The 17,344-nt window shown below is 35.9% G+C and overlaps 3 protein-coding genes across 3 annotated transcripts; 2 read left to right on the forward strand and 1 right to left on the reverse strand.

Annotated features, from left to right (window-relative positions):
- Window positions 1-3,940: 3,940 nt before the first annotated feature.
- LOC121772680 (transcription factor MYB106-like) lies at window positions 3,941-5,749 on the forward strand. Its single transcript, XM_042169873.1, has 3 exons — window positions 3,941-4,093; window positions 4,308-4,437; window positions 4,923-5,749. Exons 1-3 carry the CDS (start codon window positions 3,955-3,957, stop codon window positions 5,551-5,553), a joined length of 900 nt encoding a protein of 299 aa, XP_042025807.1. The 5' UTR covers window positions 3,941-3,954; the 3' UTR covers window positions 5,554-5,749.
- A 2,175-nt stretch (window positions 5,750-7,924) lies between these two features.
- On the forward strand, window positions 7,925-9,227 carry LOC121772681 (transmembrane emp24 domain-containing protein p24delta9-like). The gene is made up of 4 exons (XM_042169874.1): window positions 7,925-8,003; window positions 8,592-8,800; window positions 8,907-8,983; window positions 9,059-9,227. Exons 1-4 carry the CDS (start codon window positions 7,925-7,927, stop codon window positions 9,201-9,203), a joined length of 510 nt encoding a protein of 169 aa, XP_042025808.1. The 3' UTR covers window positions 9,204-9,227.
- Window positions 9,228-9,346: 119 nt separating this feature from the next.
- On the reverse strand, window positions 9,347-17,211 carry LOC121772679 (integrin-linked protein kinase 1-like). Its single transcript, XM_042169872.1, has 11 exons — window positions 16,806-17,211; window positions 15,929-16,003; window positions 15,653-15,769; window positions 14,973-15,067; window positions 14,592-14,712; window positions 14,429-14,508; window positions 14,025-14,084; window positions 13,790-13,911; window positions 13,610-13,695; window positions 13,407-13,522; window positions 9,347-9,680 (listed from the first exon to the last, which is right to left on the reverse strand). The coding sequence occupies exons 1-11, from the start codon at window positions 17,121-17,123 to the stop codon at window positions 9,554-9,556; spliced, it is 1,317 nt and encodes a 438-aa protein (XP_042025806.1). The 5' UTR covers window positions 17,124-17,211; the 3' UTR covers window positions 9,347-9,553.
- Between the last annotated feature and the right edge of the window lie 133 nt (window positions 17,212-17,344).

Below are 17,344 nucleotides of genomic sequence, written 5' to 3' on the forward strand. Positions count from 1 at the left end.
CTTCGCCGGGCATAGTCACCTCGATGAATTATCCGGCTGGGGCTGACCTCTCCCCCTCAACCGGATAATTCTTTAACTATTTGCTCTTGGGTCATTCCTCCATTGATCATTTTTGTCACATTCTCAATGCTCCATTGGTGAGACAGACTTCTTCTGCAGCCTTCTCGTCCTCTCACCGGCTGTCGTCTTTGGCCTACTCGGCCAACATAGGTTTGGAGAGGAATTGTTCGGTCGGATTTCATCCTCTCCCCCTTGGCCGGACATTCCTTGAATACATATTTTATCTCAGGATCTAGGGTTACTGTCACCTCCTGATCTGCGCTCCCCACCACGGGCCAATCAACCCCTTTCGTTCTTTCTCAATTGCATGAGCATATAACATAATCTTTGCAAAATTCTTAAGTTTCGGAATGGGTTTCGGGACTGCCCTGATATTTTTTGAAAGTTGCTGGGGGCTTTGTGTATGATTACTTTGGCTGGGGTCGTGGGGAAATATAGTAGAAGTTGGGGGCTGTCTACTGGAATTAAAAAATGAATGGGGTATTGGCTGTAATTTAACAAGACTTGAGGGATTTATTGTAAACCTCTCTTTACATTACGCTAAGTAGGAATTCAAGAAGAGATTGAAGCTTGCCCTTGACTTCAAAATAAACCCTAATTCAAGAATAAACCCTAATTCAAGAAGAGAACCAGCACCGCCTCCCGTTTCTTCACGGCAACTCGACGCCGTCTCCGGCCATCCAGATTGAAGCTTGCCCCTGACTTCCGCTGGAACGAAGCAGGCTCGACTTCCAGTGCGTTCAGCCGTCGCTCCGCCTGTCCTCTACTGCCGCCGTCGGTGGAGCTGCCACGCCTTCGGCCGGCGCGACTAGCCACCGGTCTGCTGCTCGGCGTCCATGCGCCGCTACCGTCTCCTCAGTGATGGTCGTAATGCTTCCGCGTCGGGGTCACACCTTCCCCGTTTGAATCGGTACCCTCGATCTTGGTCGCTGCGTCGGGCAGCGACGCCATCCCTCGCGGAGGCTGCGGTCGTCGCCGTTCAGTGGCTGCTTCGCCATCCAAGGTAGGAGCTTTCGCCGCCGTGCGTTGACCTCGACGTCAGCAGCCCCGATTAAGACTCCGCTGTTGGATAATTTTGTCGCTTGGTAGCCAAAAGACCGTGGCAGGCAATGGCAGCCAGGCTGTAGCACCTCTTCAAACCTGCCAAATTGCTCATTCACAGCAACGGTAGACTGATCTACTTGAATACAACCAAGCATATGACCCATTTTTGGATATAGACAACGGATCGAGAGAGAGAGATCAGAAACAGGTAGCTTAGCTGCGGAAATTTGAACTGGGGTTTTACAATTTTGCTTGCGCGTAGTGGAGCACTATTATGTGGAGGTTTAGGGTTGGTTTGGATTGCTGCTCGGATTTGTAGTCGAGGGGCTTGGTTTGTGGGGATGACAATATGATAAATCGAAGCATCAAATTTGGTTTGTGTGAATTTTTTTGTTTGTTTTTGGATAGGTATATTAACAATTGGTTTTCAAACAAACTAACGAATTACGGATCGTTAGCTGCTCTGATACCATGTTAAAATATAATGCGGAAAATAAAATACAAATACAGAAGGTAAAAGATGAGGAAAGCTTTATGGACTACATTGTATTAGACTGGAATTGTTTCTATGTGTTTTGTTGTGTGTTGTTGTGTCTACAATGAAAGCAGCCGAGTCCCTTATATAGGGTGGACTCGGCCCCTATGTATGGTAATACAATTAAGGCCATATTTCCCTCTATTACATTTATGATAATTGCTATCAATTCCCTTGATTCTCTGTGTCAATCTTCCTTAATTCTTGCTCTGTCAATCTCCTTGATTGTTGCTTGATTGATTGCCCATGATTGCTTGAATTGCTGATCTTCAACAAGATGGAGCGACGACAAAGCAGCAACGTCAATTCAGCGGCAATGATTGACGGAGGAGAAATTTCTCGGATCGATGTATTGGTGATAGTATTATAACTTATGCACTTCTCTATTAGCAATATTGGAATTTATTTATTATAAGTAAAGTAATCTATAACATTAATTAATAGCTTGTAAAGGAAATCTTGGGTACCGAAGGATCTTCTGAACCAATTGTAGGATTCAATTGTTTATAAACGTCTAGGTTTTCCAGATTCTTAATGGTCGAAGATTGTTCCTATTTTTGTTGGGGAATTCTTTGGTTTATCTGCAATTGTTTATTTTTTGTTTTCTGGTAAATTTGTTAGCTGTTGGAAACATTTTGGTGTTGTTAAAAATCAATTTGTTTTTTGGATTTTTTTTGTTATATTATCATTACAGTTTTTGGGATTGTTAAGACTTAAAAAAAATTGTTATGGAATTTTGAGGAATATGGTACTCCCTTCATCCCACATTAGGAGCTATTCTTATTGTGAACACGAGTTTTAAGAAATGTAAAAAATAATAGATTGAAAAAGTTAACGAAAAATGATTTATTGGTAGTATTATATATCTGATGATCGATGAAGTTGGATTTCACAATTTACAAGAAAATTGTAATTTAGATTGGCGTCAAATATTTCAGGAGTTTTCAATTGTAAACGCACAATTTTCATGCAACTTAATTAATTATAGAAATATCCATTTGAACCAGATGTACTTCCACCATAATTAACAGTCATGACTCCAAACGAGTCAAAAATAGAACGTAAGATCATAAAGGATAAACAAAGGAATGTTTTCTTACTAAATTTGAAAGTAAGAAGAGTACTATAATTAATTTTAGCACGCACTGGACCATCTCGTTCTTCATTCTAAAATTCTTGAACTGAAATTAATTATCACTCCATCATTATGTTAATTATTAGTACTACCAATTTATAATTGCCCAATTCATTTTCTTATACAATGAAAAATTTAGGACTTTGTGTAACACTCGATCCATAATATGCACAAACTCATCTTAATTATAGCTTAATTTTCTAAATGAAATTGAAAAAAACTTGTATCCAAGTTCAATATTCACACGATTTTTTTTGTGACATAAAATGATGATTTAAGATTAAGAACCATCGTAATTATTTAGGTGTTAAGTATATATGTGTGTTAGTATGTTTTACTCATGAAGCAAAGACTATAATATAAACAAACATGCATGGTTGGCAACATGATAGCACCGACAAACTGACTCATTGAACCGGACGAGGATGTAACGGATCTGAAATGGAGGCCCATTGTTTCTCTTTATTTGTCATGTATTAAAAATTATTACTCCATTCACTTAAATTTACTCCCATCTATCACCTAATTATTTTTTTACTAGTACTAATTTTGGTTCTCAACAATGCGAATACTCCAAACATTTCACCTATGGTTCACATTTGTCAAGAGTACATGAACAAGTTAAACTTGCCAATTATCAAACGTCATCCAACTATTTAGAAAGTAAACTTCTATACAAACCCTACGTTGATCCAAAGTTTCTATTTTTTTAATTTGATTTGAATGCGTTTCTAGCATTTAACTTGTTTGTATGCACGAATTAGTTTTAATCGTATTACCACCTAAATAGAGTTTGTGAATTTATTTAATTTGCAATCTTCCGGAATATACATGTTATTTGGTGCTCCATATTATTTTTTTCCCACCTTAGACAGTCAAAAAACACCATCGATATTATGAGATGGTGAAAAATGTTACTCGTGAAGTAGTATCAATATGTTATTAATGGAACTATGTACCTAACTTTGGAACCGTAGATCCTTTACCTTGAATCATTAATTGTTGATATTAGGTAGCTGTTCTCATCGTCAGAAGCTCAAGTAAAAATATTGTTGTGGGAGTGTAAAACCAATACTCTTCATTTCATTAATTTGTTCTTTATATATAGTGTACACTTCCATAGCCTTCCTGCATGCAAAAACCATCCACATTTTTCCCACCTCCACCCTCCCTCAAAAAAATGGCTGGATCTCCATGGCCATGCTGTGATAATATAAGCTTGAAAAAGGGGCCTTGGACAGCTGAAGAAGATGAGAAACTCTTAGCTTATATTCAAGAACATGGCCATGGAAGTTGGCGTTCTCTTCCCTCTAAAGCTGGTAATTTTAATTATCTATCTTTTCGTGCACCTTCTCGCTCGTGTTTCGTTTCATCTGCTGACAATTGTTCGACATGATACGGCAAGTTAAGAGATTGTGTACATTTTATAACTTTGATTTGAACTTATAAGGATCTTTTTTCTTGACAAAACAATGAAACTAAAACATACCTTTCAAAAATATTTAAAAGTAACAAAGTTTGTGGTTTAATTAGGGCTTCAAAGATGTGGAAAGAGCTGCAGATTGAGGTGGACCAATTATCTGAGGCCAGATATTAAGAGAGGAAAGTTCAGCTTACAAGAAGAACAAACTATTATCCAACTCCATGCCCTTCTTGGAAATAGGTTTGTATTTTTCATGTGTACAATATATCTTTCCTTGAACTTCAATTTGACTGTGCAATAAAAAACTATTATGATACTTTAAAGTATTCGCAACATATCTTTCCATGAAAACAAATATTCTATATAGATAGATGTCCATCTATGGAAATAAAAGCAAATTGTATACACATATTATTGTGATGATTATAATAGAAAGAGTTAAGTCTAGACACTTGACCTATATTTGTATTAGCAAAACGTTCATTTGCTACCTCAATGGTGTCTGGCCCTTTTAAGTGTGTGGGCTACATCTAGCTAGCTTCTAGATTTGTACAATATTTTATTTGAACGGTAGATTCATGCGATATTATTACTATTACATAAAGACTAAATTGTTAATGACATGCTATTATGATTTTTACAATGTTACTTAAATTTTCTAGTATTTTAAAATAAATAATAAATTGTTACTGACATGCTATTATGATTTATAACTTGATCCATAGATGGTCCGCTATTGCAAGTCACCTGCCTAAGAGGACAGACAATGAGATCAAGAATTACTGGAACACTCGTCTAAAGAAGAGATTGACAAAATTGGGGATTGATCCAATCACTCACAAGCCCCAAAATCTTTCACTAAATTGCCACCATTCCAAGGAGGTTGCCAACATTAACCACATGGCTCAGTGGGAAAGCACCCGGCTTCAAGCCGAGTCCCGGCTTGTGCGCGAATCCAAACTCACATTTAACCCCCACTCACTCTGCGTTGGCGGTCCATCCCAGAGGCCGCCAATGCAGAGTCCGTGTTTGGACATCCTCAAAGTGTGGGAGTGGACAAATCCTGGCAAGGACATCTCTTCCATGATTCTCAATGGATTTTCCCCCTCCGATGGAAAGAACATGCTCGATGGAGCGTCATCGTTCACCGTGAAAGAATCCGCTGGTAAATCACATCATGGCTCTATTGATCAGGCCAGGGGCATTATGGGGAATTCAGTGGAACTTGATCATTCTACTTATGTTGATCACGACTCTCTAGGGTTTCCGATCTTCATGGACGGCCTCGATGGCGCAGTCTCCGGTCCCGAATATACCTATAATGCCCTCCCTCGGAGGTTGTTGGGGAGATCTTGAGGAGAACAAGGCCAATTGCTGGAGCAACATGTGATCGTCCACATTTAAAGACTTAAATTAATTAACTAGGGTTAGATTTAATGCTGTAATAATTTGTTACGAATATTCCGATAATTAGTTAAGTCTTTGCTAGCTAAGTATTTGTCAATGTTTGATTAGGTTTTCCTAATCATGTTTGTTATAATTAAGCAGATTGGATGCAGCAATAACGTGTAATATGTATCGAATTAATGCTACGAGTTTATTTACTATATATCTCGTTTTTTTACTAATTCTAGTTTGTGTCACAATGCAGAGAGTGTCAACTAACATTTGGTTGTAACTATAGAAAGCTAAAGATAGTATATTTATTAGAAATCCCAACAACCGTGTTACGTGCCTTTCAGAACATTCCGTTGTCTATGTTTTCATTTTGTCTAATAATTTATTCATCTTTTTTGAGAATTTTACTTATTTATACGTTGCTTTGGATTCGCTTTTCAATTTCCAAGTAAAGACTCGAAAAAAAATTCAAAAATAGTGCACGCTGCATGTTCGTTTTTTCATTCTCTTAAATAAGTTTTAATTGAAATGGAAAATTGATGGCGACTTACTTCGAGAAAACTTACCCATTTCTTTTACTTTATTAATGTTGATCATAAATATTAATGCATATGGCGAAAAATGACACCTTTACTATGCCGTTCTGATCTAAAGAAAAAGCCCTTAGAAATACAAATATGAAATTCTTAATAATTACGCCACCAATTTCGAGTGTTGTAAGTTGACCTTAAATCTTAAAACTAACTAGTTTTTCCAAAGGGAACAAATGAAATGATGAAATCGACCCAAAAGAGAAACTATAGTTTTAATTTGTTAGGGTTACCTGTGAATGCTATTAAGAACACTAATTTATGTAAAGTTTCCTTATTGTTAGTGTCTCAACGAAAATTAGGGGACACAAATAGAAGCGTCCAAAAAAGTAAAAGATTAAGATAATTTGCATCAACAAAGGGACATTTTCTTTTGTATCCTAAATTATGGTTATTTTTAAAATTTTCCAAAAACTAGTAATTGCTCAATTTTTGTGTGCCTAAAAGATAAGTTTTTTGTAGTGCTTTTAACCTTCTATCGTACATATTTAAATTCTCTCCGTCCCACAAGAATATGCACTATTTCCTTTTTGGTCCATTCCACAAGAATATGTACTTTCCAATTTTAGAAATTCTTTTCTCTCTAATGTGGTGGGACCCATTCTCTACTAACAATAATTTAATTACTTTTTCTCTCTACATCTCTTTTACTTTATCAATTTTATATTAAAACTCATGTCGTACCCAAAGTGCATATTCTTTTGGGACGGATGGAGTAATTACTAATAACATGAAGAAATTGACCAGAATGGGCATCATTCCCGTTACTCACAAGCCCAATACCAAAAACACTACCAAGCCCAACATTCCAAACTTAGAATCATTCATCTATTTTGTGCAGAATTGAATTGATAAAAGCTTAATTCATTCTCCATTTTCATAAGCATAAAAATGATTAGCTCTAAACAACAATAGTGATCAGATTGTAACGTGATAGTCCAGATACTACAAGACATAAACAAGAGCTATAGTATTTGAGTTGTATAAATTGCAAGAAAAAAGAAATTTGAATTTCATTCATGGGCCCACAAAGATTGTCAAGAGGGCATTTTAGAACAGAGATTTCGTGACTAATGCTCCTTTTTGTACATGAAACTAATGCTCCTTTTTGAATTTGACGTATATGTACTAAATCATGATGTTATTATTATTCAACGGGAAGTGGCTGAGAAAAAAAATTGATCTCAGTTAAATTATAGAGGTATTTGTACAACAACTTAAAAATTAAAAAATCGGTCATTTGACTTTGATTTTTTATTGTTAGCTTTAGTCTTTGTGATAAACGAGAGACAAAAAAAAAGGAATTAGGCAATGAGTAAAATTGAAGACCACATCTACTTCAGCTGCATCCACTTCAATTCTTAAAACTAATTTTCCGATGAATTGAAGAAATTATTAAAATAAAAATGGTTAATAAGAAGAATTGATCTCCGCAAAAATGAGACGTGGCAGGCATAGATGAATTCAGCAGATGTATATAGTAGTCCAGTAGACTAGTGAGATTTCCAATTTTATCTCCAACAGCTGCATAAATATCGGAAACAATCATTCATGTTTTAGCCAAAAGCATGGCGTCAATTACTGATTGAATAGTAGTGTAATTAAATTACGATGAATTTCACAGAAAGAGGAGATATAATCGTGGTTTTGGGTGCAATTTTGTTGATATTGAGGTCAGTGGAATCGATTCGTTTCGATCTGGAAACTGGTCACACCAAATGCATAGCACAGGATATTCAATGACTGTTGGAAAATATGAAGTCGTAAACTACAATGAGGGATTACCTTTGCCTGATTCCCATAAAATTACTATTCGAGTATCTCTCTCTCTCTCTACATATATATGTATGTGTGTGTGTGTGTGTGTGTGTTTTGGGATTTAGATTGTAATGTGGCCTTTTCAATTTGCTAATTAAGGTTGCTCATGATCTTAATGTGTTTGTTGTGATAAATAGTGTTTGGAAGGATTGAATGAATAAATTGTGTAGTAGTAGTAGCAGTAGTAATTATCTTCATGATCTTCAGTGTATATTTCACGACGCTTGTCAATAAAAACTGTGGTGTGATTGATGCATATTTTTAGAATTGGAAGTGTTGATAGTTTAAACTTAAAGACATGTAATTCTGGCCATAGTGTACTAGAGGTGGAGCAGTAAGGGCCGCGTACCCCGACTCACACCACAAATGCGGTCCAAATTATGGCCTAAGACGCGCATGCACGTCAATTTTATAATTTATACTCCGTAGTATTTATTTCTTTTTACCTTCTTGTGGTTTAGGAAACTGTTTTTGATTTTGATATTCTCAAGTTATAAACGGTAATATAGTTTCTATTATTAAAAAAATAGTTTAGAAGAGAAAATTATGGTAAATTAATCTGTGGAATATTACGTATAACTGATAGGTTACTTCCATCATATGGGAACAACTACCACTACGCAGAAAATGTGGTGTGGGGACATTTCGCGTTTCAGGCAGCGGATGCCGGTGATTACATGGCTTGCTTCTTCGCAGCTGACACCAAACCCTCAAGTTTTATGACTGTAGACTTCGAATGGAAGTCCGGTGTTGCTGCCAAGGACTGGAGCCATATTGCCAAGAAAGGTTCTGTTACGGTATGTGTTTGCTTTCATCCATCTTAATGTGTGCCATCTAGGTTTTGATCATGTTAGTGTTAGTGTTAGTGTGTGTATTGCATTTCATGTCTTCATTTTCAAGCAGGCAATGGAACTGGAGTTGGAGAGGATGTATGATACGGTCCAGGCCATTCACGACGAGATATATTATCTACGTGAAAGGTAATATTGTGTAACAAAATTATGGTCTCCAACAACAGTTCAGATTCAGATGTTGAATACTAGTTGGTGTAACAGGGAAAAAGAAATGCAGCTGCTAAACATATCGACCAACTCAAAAATGGCGTGGCTCAGTTTTCTGTCACTTCTCGTTTCCTTATCTGTCACAGGGCTGCAGCTTTGGCATTTGAAATCATTCTTTCAAAAGAAGAAGCTTATTTAAACTCACCATGTTTGCCTTTGTATTCCAATAGTTTATCAGACAAGACATGCTATGTTTTTTAGAGGGTGCTTACAGCTTAGCTAGCTTTGATAAACACACACTGCCATTCATGATCTTCTACTAGAAAAAAAAAAACACAAATCTGACAGAAGCAAACATAATTTTCATTAGTGTATGTCGAGTTTCTCAGCTTGTGCTGCACTGCTAAATGACGAAAGAAATAAACAGAGCACTCACAACACATGAACACCAATAAGAACATAACTTGATAATAATGGAGGTATCACAATGTAGCCGAATTCCCTGTAAAGCAGTACCTCACTCAGCAACGTCCAATGAGATCTAGTCCTTCATGACGCAAATAGGTGCCAGTGATTATCAGGGGGTACTACTTCCTTTAACTTTTCTAGTGTCTTCAAAATCTCCAAGAAAGGTGGTCTCTGGTTCATGTCTGCAGACCAGCACTGTGCAGCTAACCTGCACGGTTAACAGATATTACAACGACATCCATTGCAATCAAAGTATCTATCGACTGTTGCAGTCCTTATATATATATATGGATCTATTCAGATTAATGTGTAAAAAACTGTTAAAAAGGAAAATTAATTTCATCCATTGATTAGGTGTAATCTGATGGTTGATATGGTTGCCACTTGGAATTTAAAAACTAATAAAATAATCGAAAAGGGTAAAGCACAATTGTACATGACTTCACTACATGATGTAGTTATATTTGTACATCATGTTCTATTAGTACATGATGATAATGTATGAAAATGGTATTTTAATGTACGAGTCTCACACATTAATGTACGCAGGTGACTGAATAATGTACACATTATTATGGGTATATTGTACATTATTATCCGACTCATGCTTTTATGAATTTGTAAATGCTATATAGTATAGCTTCCATCCACAAAAGCATGAGTCGGACGATAATGTACGATATACCCATGATAATATAATGTACATTATCATGGGCATATCGTACATTACTATCCGACTCATGTTTTTGTAAATTTGTAGATGCTATATAGTATAGCTTCCATCCAAAAAAGCATGAGTCGTACGATAATGTACGATATACCCATGATAATGTACATTATCGTACATTATCATGAGTATATCGTACATTACTATCCGACTCATGCTTTTGTGAATTTGTAGATGCTATATAGTATAGCTTCCATCCAAAAAAGCATGAATCGTACGATATATACATGATAATGTACATCATTCACCAAGGGTTTAGTAGTCCATGGGGCTAGGGTGTAGTACTATCATATTAACATAACGTTCACTAACCGGAGGAAGTTAGATCCGGTCCCCTAGGGTTAACTTATCCATAGGGCTAGGGTATAGTATCCACAAGATTACCCTAGTGAACGTTGTGTTACTGAGCCGGTACTACCCCTAGTCTCATGGATTGCTAAACCCTTGGGGAATGGATATAACTTTCGCTACTCATTCAATAAATTATAATGTACATTACGTAGAAGGGATATATACATTAAAACACATTAATGTATACATTAAGTTAATGTACTAATTCATATAAATGATGTAACAGTAATATACCCAAATTTCCCTTTAATGTACGAAAATGGTATAATAATGTACGGCGATGCTTTTAATCATAGCCATTAGATTAATAGATCCAAGGGATTATATTAGTCCTATGTTTTATACTAGGGGGTGATAAGGAGGGTAATGTACCCCTATATATATATATATATATATATATATATATATATATATATATATATATAGGATTGTGATCAAGATAGAACCATTCTTAAACGTAGAACAAATGCCAAACGGAGGTCGTTAGATCTTTTAATCCAATGGTGTTGATTTGCACAACAACTTCCCATTACAACCAAAACTATTATTAATGGGTGAATGCAGATAAGTGAAAAAATAAAGCATGCATGGACTCTTCTTCGTTTCATTCATTCTTCCATCAACATGTGAGTTTTTTCACATGTTGAGTCCGGAATGTCGTGAAAACATAGTCTAATATGTATGATTTTTAATCTTGACCGTCATTTTTTCCTCATCCAATGAATAAAATATATAGAGTTCTAGGTTCTACACTTAAGAATGGTTCTATCTTTAACGCAACCCTATATATATATATATATATATATATATATATATATATATATATAGGGTTGTGATCAAGATAAAACCATTCTTAAATGTAGAACCAATCTTAAATGTAGAACCAAGGCCAAATTTGGATTGAAAACATGATTAGTGGGGTGGTTAGTGGGGTGGTTATAACCGATGCATTGTGATTATGTATGAAATTTGATCTTGACCATCCTTTTCCTCATCCAATGGATGAAATGTAGTTCTAGATTATACACTTTAGATTGTTTTGTATATAAGACATACTTGTTTTGATTGTTTTATAATTTGTTATTAATGCGTACGTACTATACCCTAGCCCCTAAGCTTATTAAACCCTTAGGGGAAACAAGAAACGTGTGTCAAACATCATAACACAACACATCTTGTTCGTATGCATTGCAGTTCACAAATTGTGCATTATATAGTCAATTATATCCATTACTCGTTACCATGTGAAGATTACATACGTGTCTACGTACTATACCCTAGCCCCTAAGCTTATTAAACCCTTAGGGGAAACAAGAAACGTGTGTCCAAATATCATAACATGGTACATCTTATTCGTATGCATTGCAGTTCACATATTGTGCATTATATAGTCAATTATATGCATTACTCGTGACCATGTGGTGCATTATTCGCAGATACCAAAATGTGGTAGTTACTTTTCCATCAAATGTCAATAATAACCCTGTAATGCATACAACCACCTTCTATAATGCAACACGGAACCAGTTTTATAGAATCAATCTGATCCGTTGATGCCTTAGATCTAATGCGTAATATTAAGAAGGAAAAAGGATCTAAGATGTGAAAAGGAGAATAACGCTCCCCTATATATATATATATATATATATATATATATATATATATATGGGTACATTATAATGATAACCCCAATTTCCGTAATAACACTATAACTAAATCTGGACCACACATTTTTAAAATCACGTGGTCTAGATTCAAACTTAGCTTTCCTTCATAAAAAAGGCGGAGAGGGTAAATATGTCATTTCGCTTATTTAATTTCTAAATTTCGCTCATGATAAAATTTACTTATCCAAATTTCGCTCATTTAAATACGTAAAATATTATTTCCAATGATATACAGATCTATGAGGTTCAGTTACACGTATGTATGAGGTTCAGTTACACGTAAAATCTTATTTCCCATGATATACAAATTTCGCTCATTTAAATACGTAAAATCTTATTTAAGTATCATTTTATCAGTCAAAAGTATCATTTTATCAACTCAGAGTATCATTCTATCCGGCAAATATCATTCTATGCAATAAACTTAACATATATCATTTTATCAGTCAGTCAAAAGTATCATTTTATCAACTCAGAGTATCATTCTATCCGGCAAAACTATCATTCTATGCAATAAACCTAACATATATCATTTTATCAGTCAATCAAAAGTATCATTTTATCAACTCAGAGTATCATTCTATCCGGCAAAATTATCATTCTATGCAATAAACCTAACATATATCATTTTATCATTTTACGTGATATTTGGCGAAATTCAGAAATTAAATGAGGGAAATGACATATTTACCCCCGCGCTTTTTTTTATGAAGTAAATCTAAGTTTGAATCTCAACCACAAGATTATAAAATATGTGTGGTTCAGATTTGGTTATATGGTTATTACGTGATTTAGGGGTTATCATATGATCACAACTCTATATATGGTTGTTTTATATACCAAACTAATTTTAAACGCTAAACACCAAACACATCATTATAAAACAATGCGGAGTTCATTACAATTTTATTTGTAGTTCATTATAGGGAATTCAAAGATTTAAAAACAATGACATCATCTAGCATAATATAAAGATCTGAAGTTCATTATAAGTTTGTTATTAGTTCATTATAATGAACTCTAGGTTGTCTTATAATGATGTTGTTCGGCGTTTAAGGTTTAAGACTGGTTTGGTATTGATCACATTCCTATATATATATATATATATATGTAAGTAATGCAGATTCAGGTTTATGCAGATAATGAGGAAAATGGCATTCACAAAACCAACATTCATATAAGTACTTACTCTTTTAGTTCTGGAATAATTTTTGTTGACCTAAATATTGGCCTGTGTCCTTCTGCTACATATCTGGCTGCTTCGTATGGCTCATAATTTGACATTGGAGGGTCTCCCTCAAGCATCTGCAATGGGTTAACACTCTCTTTAACTTAGGTTTTAACTGATACCGGTTTCTCATATCATATGCCATTATTAAGTAGAGCGCTTACCTCATATAATATCATCCCAAAAGAAAAAACATCGACTTTCTTGTCATATTTCCTGTGCTTGAAGACTTCAGGCGCCATGTAACGGTCTGTTATGGTCATACGAAAAAGAATATACAGTATGAAAACTCGATTCAACTCCCAGATGCACTTAGTAGATCAGTATTATATATAACTACTCACAGCTTCCAGTCTCGCCAGTCATTTTGTAAACATCATGAGAATGTTTTACCCTGATGAGCTTGCTTAACCCGAAATCTCCCACTTTTAGATGGTCAGCACTACTATTTACAAGTAGAACGTTCCTAGACAAACACCGCATTCATCATCATACAGAGACAGAGCAGGAATGTATACAGACAGTCAACACAGTTTCTCTTGAGAAGCAAGAAGGAGAGACATAAAACCACCAACTAACCTTGGTTTAAGATCTCTGTGTACTATAACATTTGGCTCACTGTGGAGATAAGCCATGCCTCTGTCCAAACAAGATTAAAACTTTCAGAGAAGCATAAAACACATTAGATACTACTGTAATAACATAAACTGCACCATTTCATATTTGAGATATAATCATTGCTACCTAATGATCTCATAATGATATTGCTAGGTGTACTATGGCAGATACAGGAAAAGCCAAACATTTAAAATAGCAGGTTACTCAGCACACAAGGTATTTATTGGATGAATATTTTTGCTCAACTAATAAAAGGTAGCATGAAAGTAGGAGACAAAGCTTCGAGATTGAGAGGGATTGAGATGGGCGGCCAATAACTAATGTACTGTAAGTTTAGAACAAAACGAACAATAACATCATTTTACCTGGCAATGTCCATGGCAAAATTAATTGCAGTTGCTGGACTCAGTGCCCCTTTTCCCTTTAGATGTTGATGCAGATCACCCTATAAGGAAGATATAACAATTAAGGTTGGGACATTTAAAGTGAAATACAGTTCTTTAAACTCACAGAAAACGTATCACTCACCCCTCTCAAGTACTCTGTAACTAACATTAAGGGCTTCTTGTCGGTAACAGCACCTAGAAACTGGACAATATTTGGATGACGAAGCTTAACAAGCAAATTGACCTCATGTCTGAAGTCCTGACTGTATTATGATCAAGAGACCAAGTAAATAAATAGGAAGGAAGCAGGAGTATATAGGTAATACGATAAGTGATTGGAGAGTGCAGGTAAAAAAGATAAAATCTGAGTTTAGCATATGGATTGAGCCAGACAAAACAGACGGTTTAGAATACTTTATGAAAGATTTGGTGCAGGTCCCATTCAGGCATGCTAGGGGGGAAACAATACACACTAATATAATGTGAAAATGGAACTCGAAAATAGTGATTTGAAAAACCATACATCACTAATCTGTCATCTGAAAGGCTTGGAAGAATTCGCTTCACAGCTACCGGTGTGCTCCGCCAACTAGCTTTTAGTATCTCACCGAAAGAGCCCTATCAATATCAAGTATCGTTAGCAAGAACGAGTTTTGTGAACAGAAAAGGTGAGATGAGTAACATGTAGCTTAATTCATAAGACAGATGTTATTAGAGGGAAAAAACAATCATAAAAAGTTGTCAGGAAAAAATTAGGATAAGCATACCACACCCCTAAACAAAATGGAAATCAATCCAAGGTAAACCATATTCTTGATTTCTCACTTGTTTGACTTCACATCATGTAGTATATGAAGTATATATTGCAAAGGAGAATTAGAAGGCAGCAGTAACAAGGTCCACACACAACTTTCAAAAAATCCACAAGGGCAGACCTACATGCACATGGTATTACAAGACGAAAAAAAAAGTTGATGGAATCAAATCTTACAGATCGATAGCAAGGGTAAATATTATAAATAGTGGAAACAGAAAGGGACCCTACATGTACTATCCCATTCCCAATTTTGATTTTGTTACATAAGAGATGTAACTTATCAGACTCTAGGGTTGTGAATCATATGGTATCAAAATTTCTAACGAATTCAAGGGTCATAAGTCTAAATCCAAGTTGATTAAGTAGGGGTCATAAATATTTCTGACCTTCCCCACAAGAGTTGAGTTAGAGAAATCAAGTTCTTCAGGGTCTATCTCCCAATCACACTTGTTGGGCAGAGGAGGTGGTACAGGTCTTGGTTCAAAGTGACTTCCATTCTGGCCCTGCAATGTGGAATTATACTTATTGAATGACTCTCACATAGGATAATAGAAAAGGTTAAAACATAAGAAAGGAAATATGAGAAATGGGAGGGGATTTTGAGATCCAAGTAGATAAAGCATTCCAGTAGTAGGAATGCAATTCAGAAGCATGAGACTTACATAAGATTCTCCACCATGGGATTTTAATAATTCAACCATGACAGATCTTTTTGCCCCTTCGGCATCAGCTAAAGGCTGTTTCAGGGTAAAAAGGTAAGATGGACAAGCAGCTTTATAAGTTTAGAACAAGTACTAATGTCCATTTCATGTTAATAAGAAATAGAAATGACAAAGAAGAAATGTTTGTTTTTGGCACATATAAGCATTTCACGGATAGAAACTTGTCTCAGCATGACTACTACAGTTGAATCATGTGATAATCAAACAATAATCACTAACAAATATTTAAACTGCAATGATTGTCACATTGAAGTAAAACTAGCAAAACCTAAGATAGTTAGGTAAAAACTCTGATAGTAAAAACTAAAAACTCTAAAGTAGCACAGTGCTCTGTAGTTGTGTCATACAACACGAACGCAAAAGAACCTTGAATCTGTAAGCATACAAGCAAAAAAACACATCATATATCGTTCTCAGTGCTGATGATGATCTCAACGAAGAACAAACTTTGGAGTAAACAACAGAATACAACAATTCAGTGAACTTACAATTTGATAGAAATACAAACAGAGATTCACTCCCTCATTAATTACTTGAAATCTACGAAGTAAAAGTTAGTTTTTTTTAATCCTAATTAGTTGAATTGAAGTAGCAACATAAGACATCATCATTATCAATCCAGATAGCACCGATTCACATCCTGAAAGGCACAATTGACCAAATCTCACAGAAAACGGAACTGATTCAAGCAGCAGAGCTCACGACATCAAACTATCGATCCAATTACTCAACCGACAACAATAGCTCATAACCAGAGATAATCACAACCCAAACACGCTTCACAACTTCATAAACACGCAGCAAGAGAAATATTTACCGTGTTTTTCCAGCGATCTAGTGCGTTGACATCTGCTTTGAAGTCAATCAAACACTTGGCAACGTCGATCCAGCCGTGGATCGCAGCCACGTGCAGTGGCGTGCGGTCGTCGTAGTCTCTAGCGGCCACCAGGGACGGGTCCTCCTCGAGCAGCTTCCGCACCGCCGCGGTGTCGTTCTGGTGCGCGTGCCACAGAATCAGCGATGTCCGGCTCACGCGCGCCTTCTCCTTCTTCTTCTCTCTATCGGCAGCCGCTGCCGGCGGAGGCGGTGCCTCTCCGGCGGCATGGTTCCCTGAGCTGCCATCGCTTCCGTTCATGGATCGGGAGGTCAGAGATCGTTAAATTTGGGGGCAGTTCGTTTTACTGAAATAAGTAACCGTTTTGTTTGGTTTCTTCTCATTCTCAGATTTGTTTTTAATTTTTATTTAACCTGCAAATTTCTTCAATTTTTTTTACTAACTGCGAATTGACTTTTAACAGAAATCCCGTTCACAATAGTCTACGCCGATTTTTAGGTTATTTTTTGCCGAAAACGGTC

Source organism: Salvia splendens, chromosome 16 (genome assembly GCF_004379255.2).
Source record: "Salvia splendens isolate huo1 chromosome 16, SspV2, whole genome shotgun sequence".
NCBI lineage: Eukaryota > Viridiplantae > Streptophyta > Magnoliopsida > Lamiales > Lamiaceae > Salvia > Salvia splendens.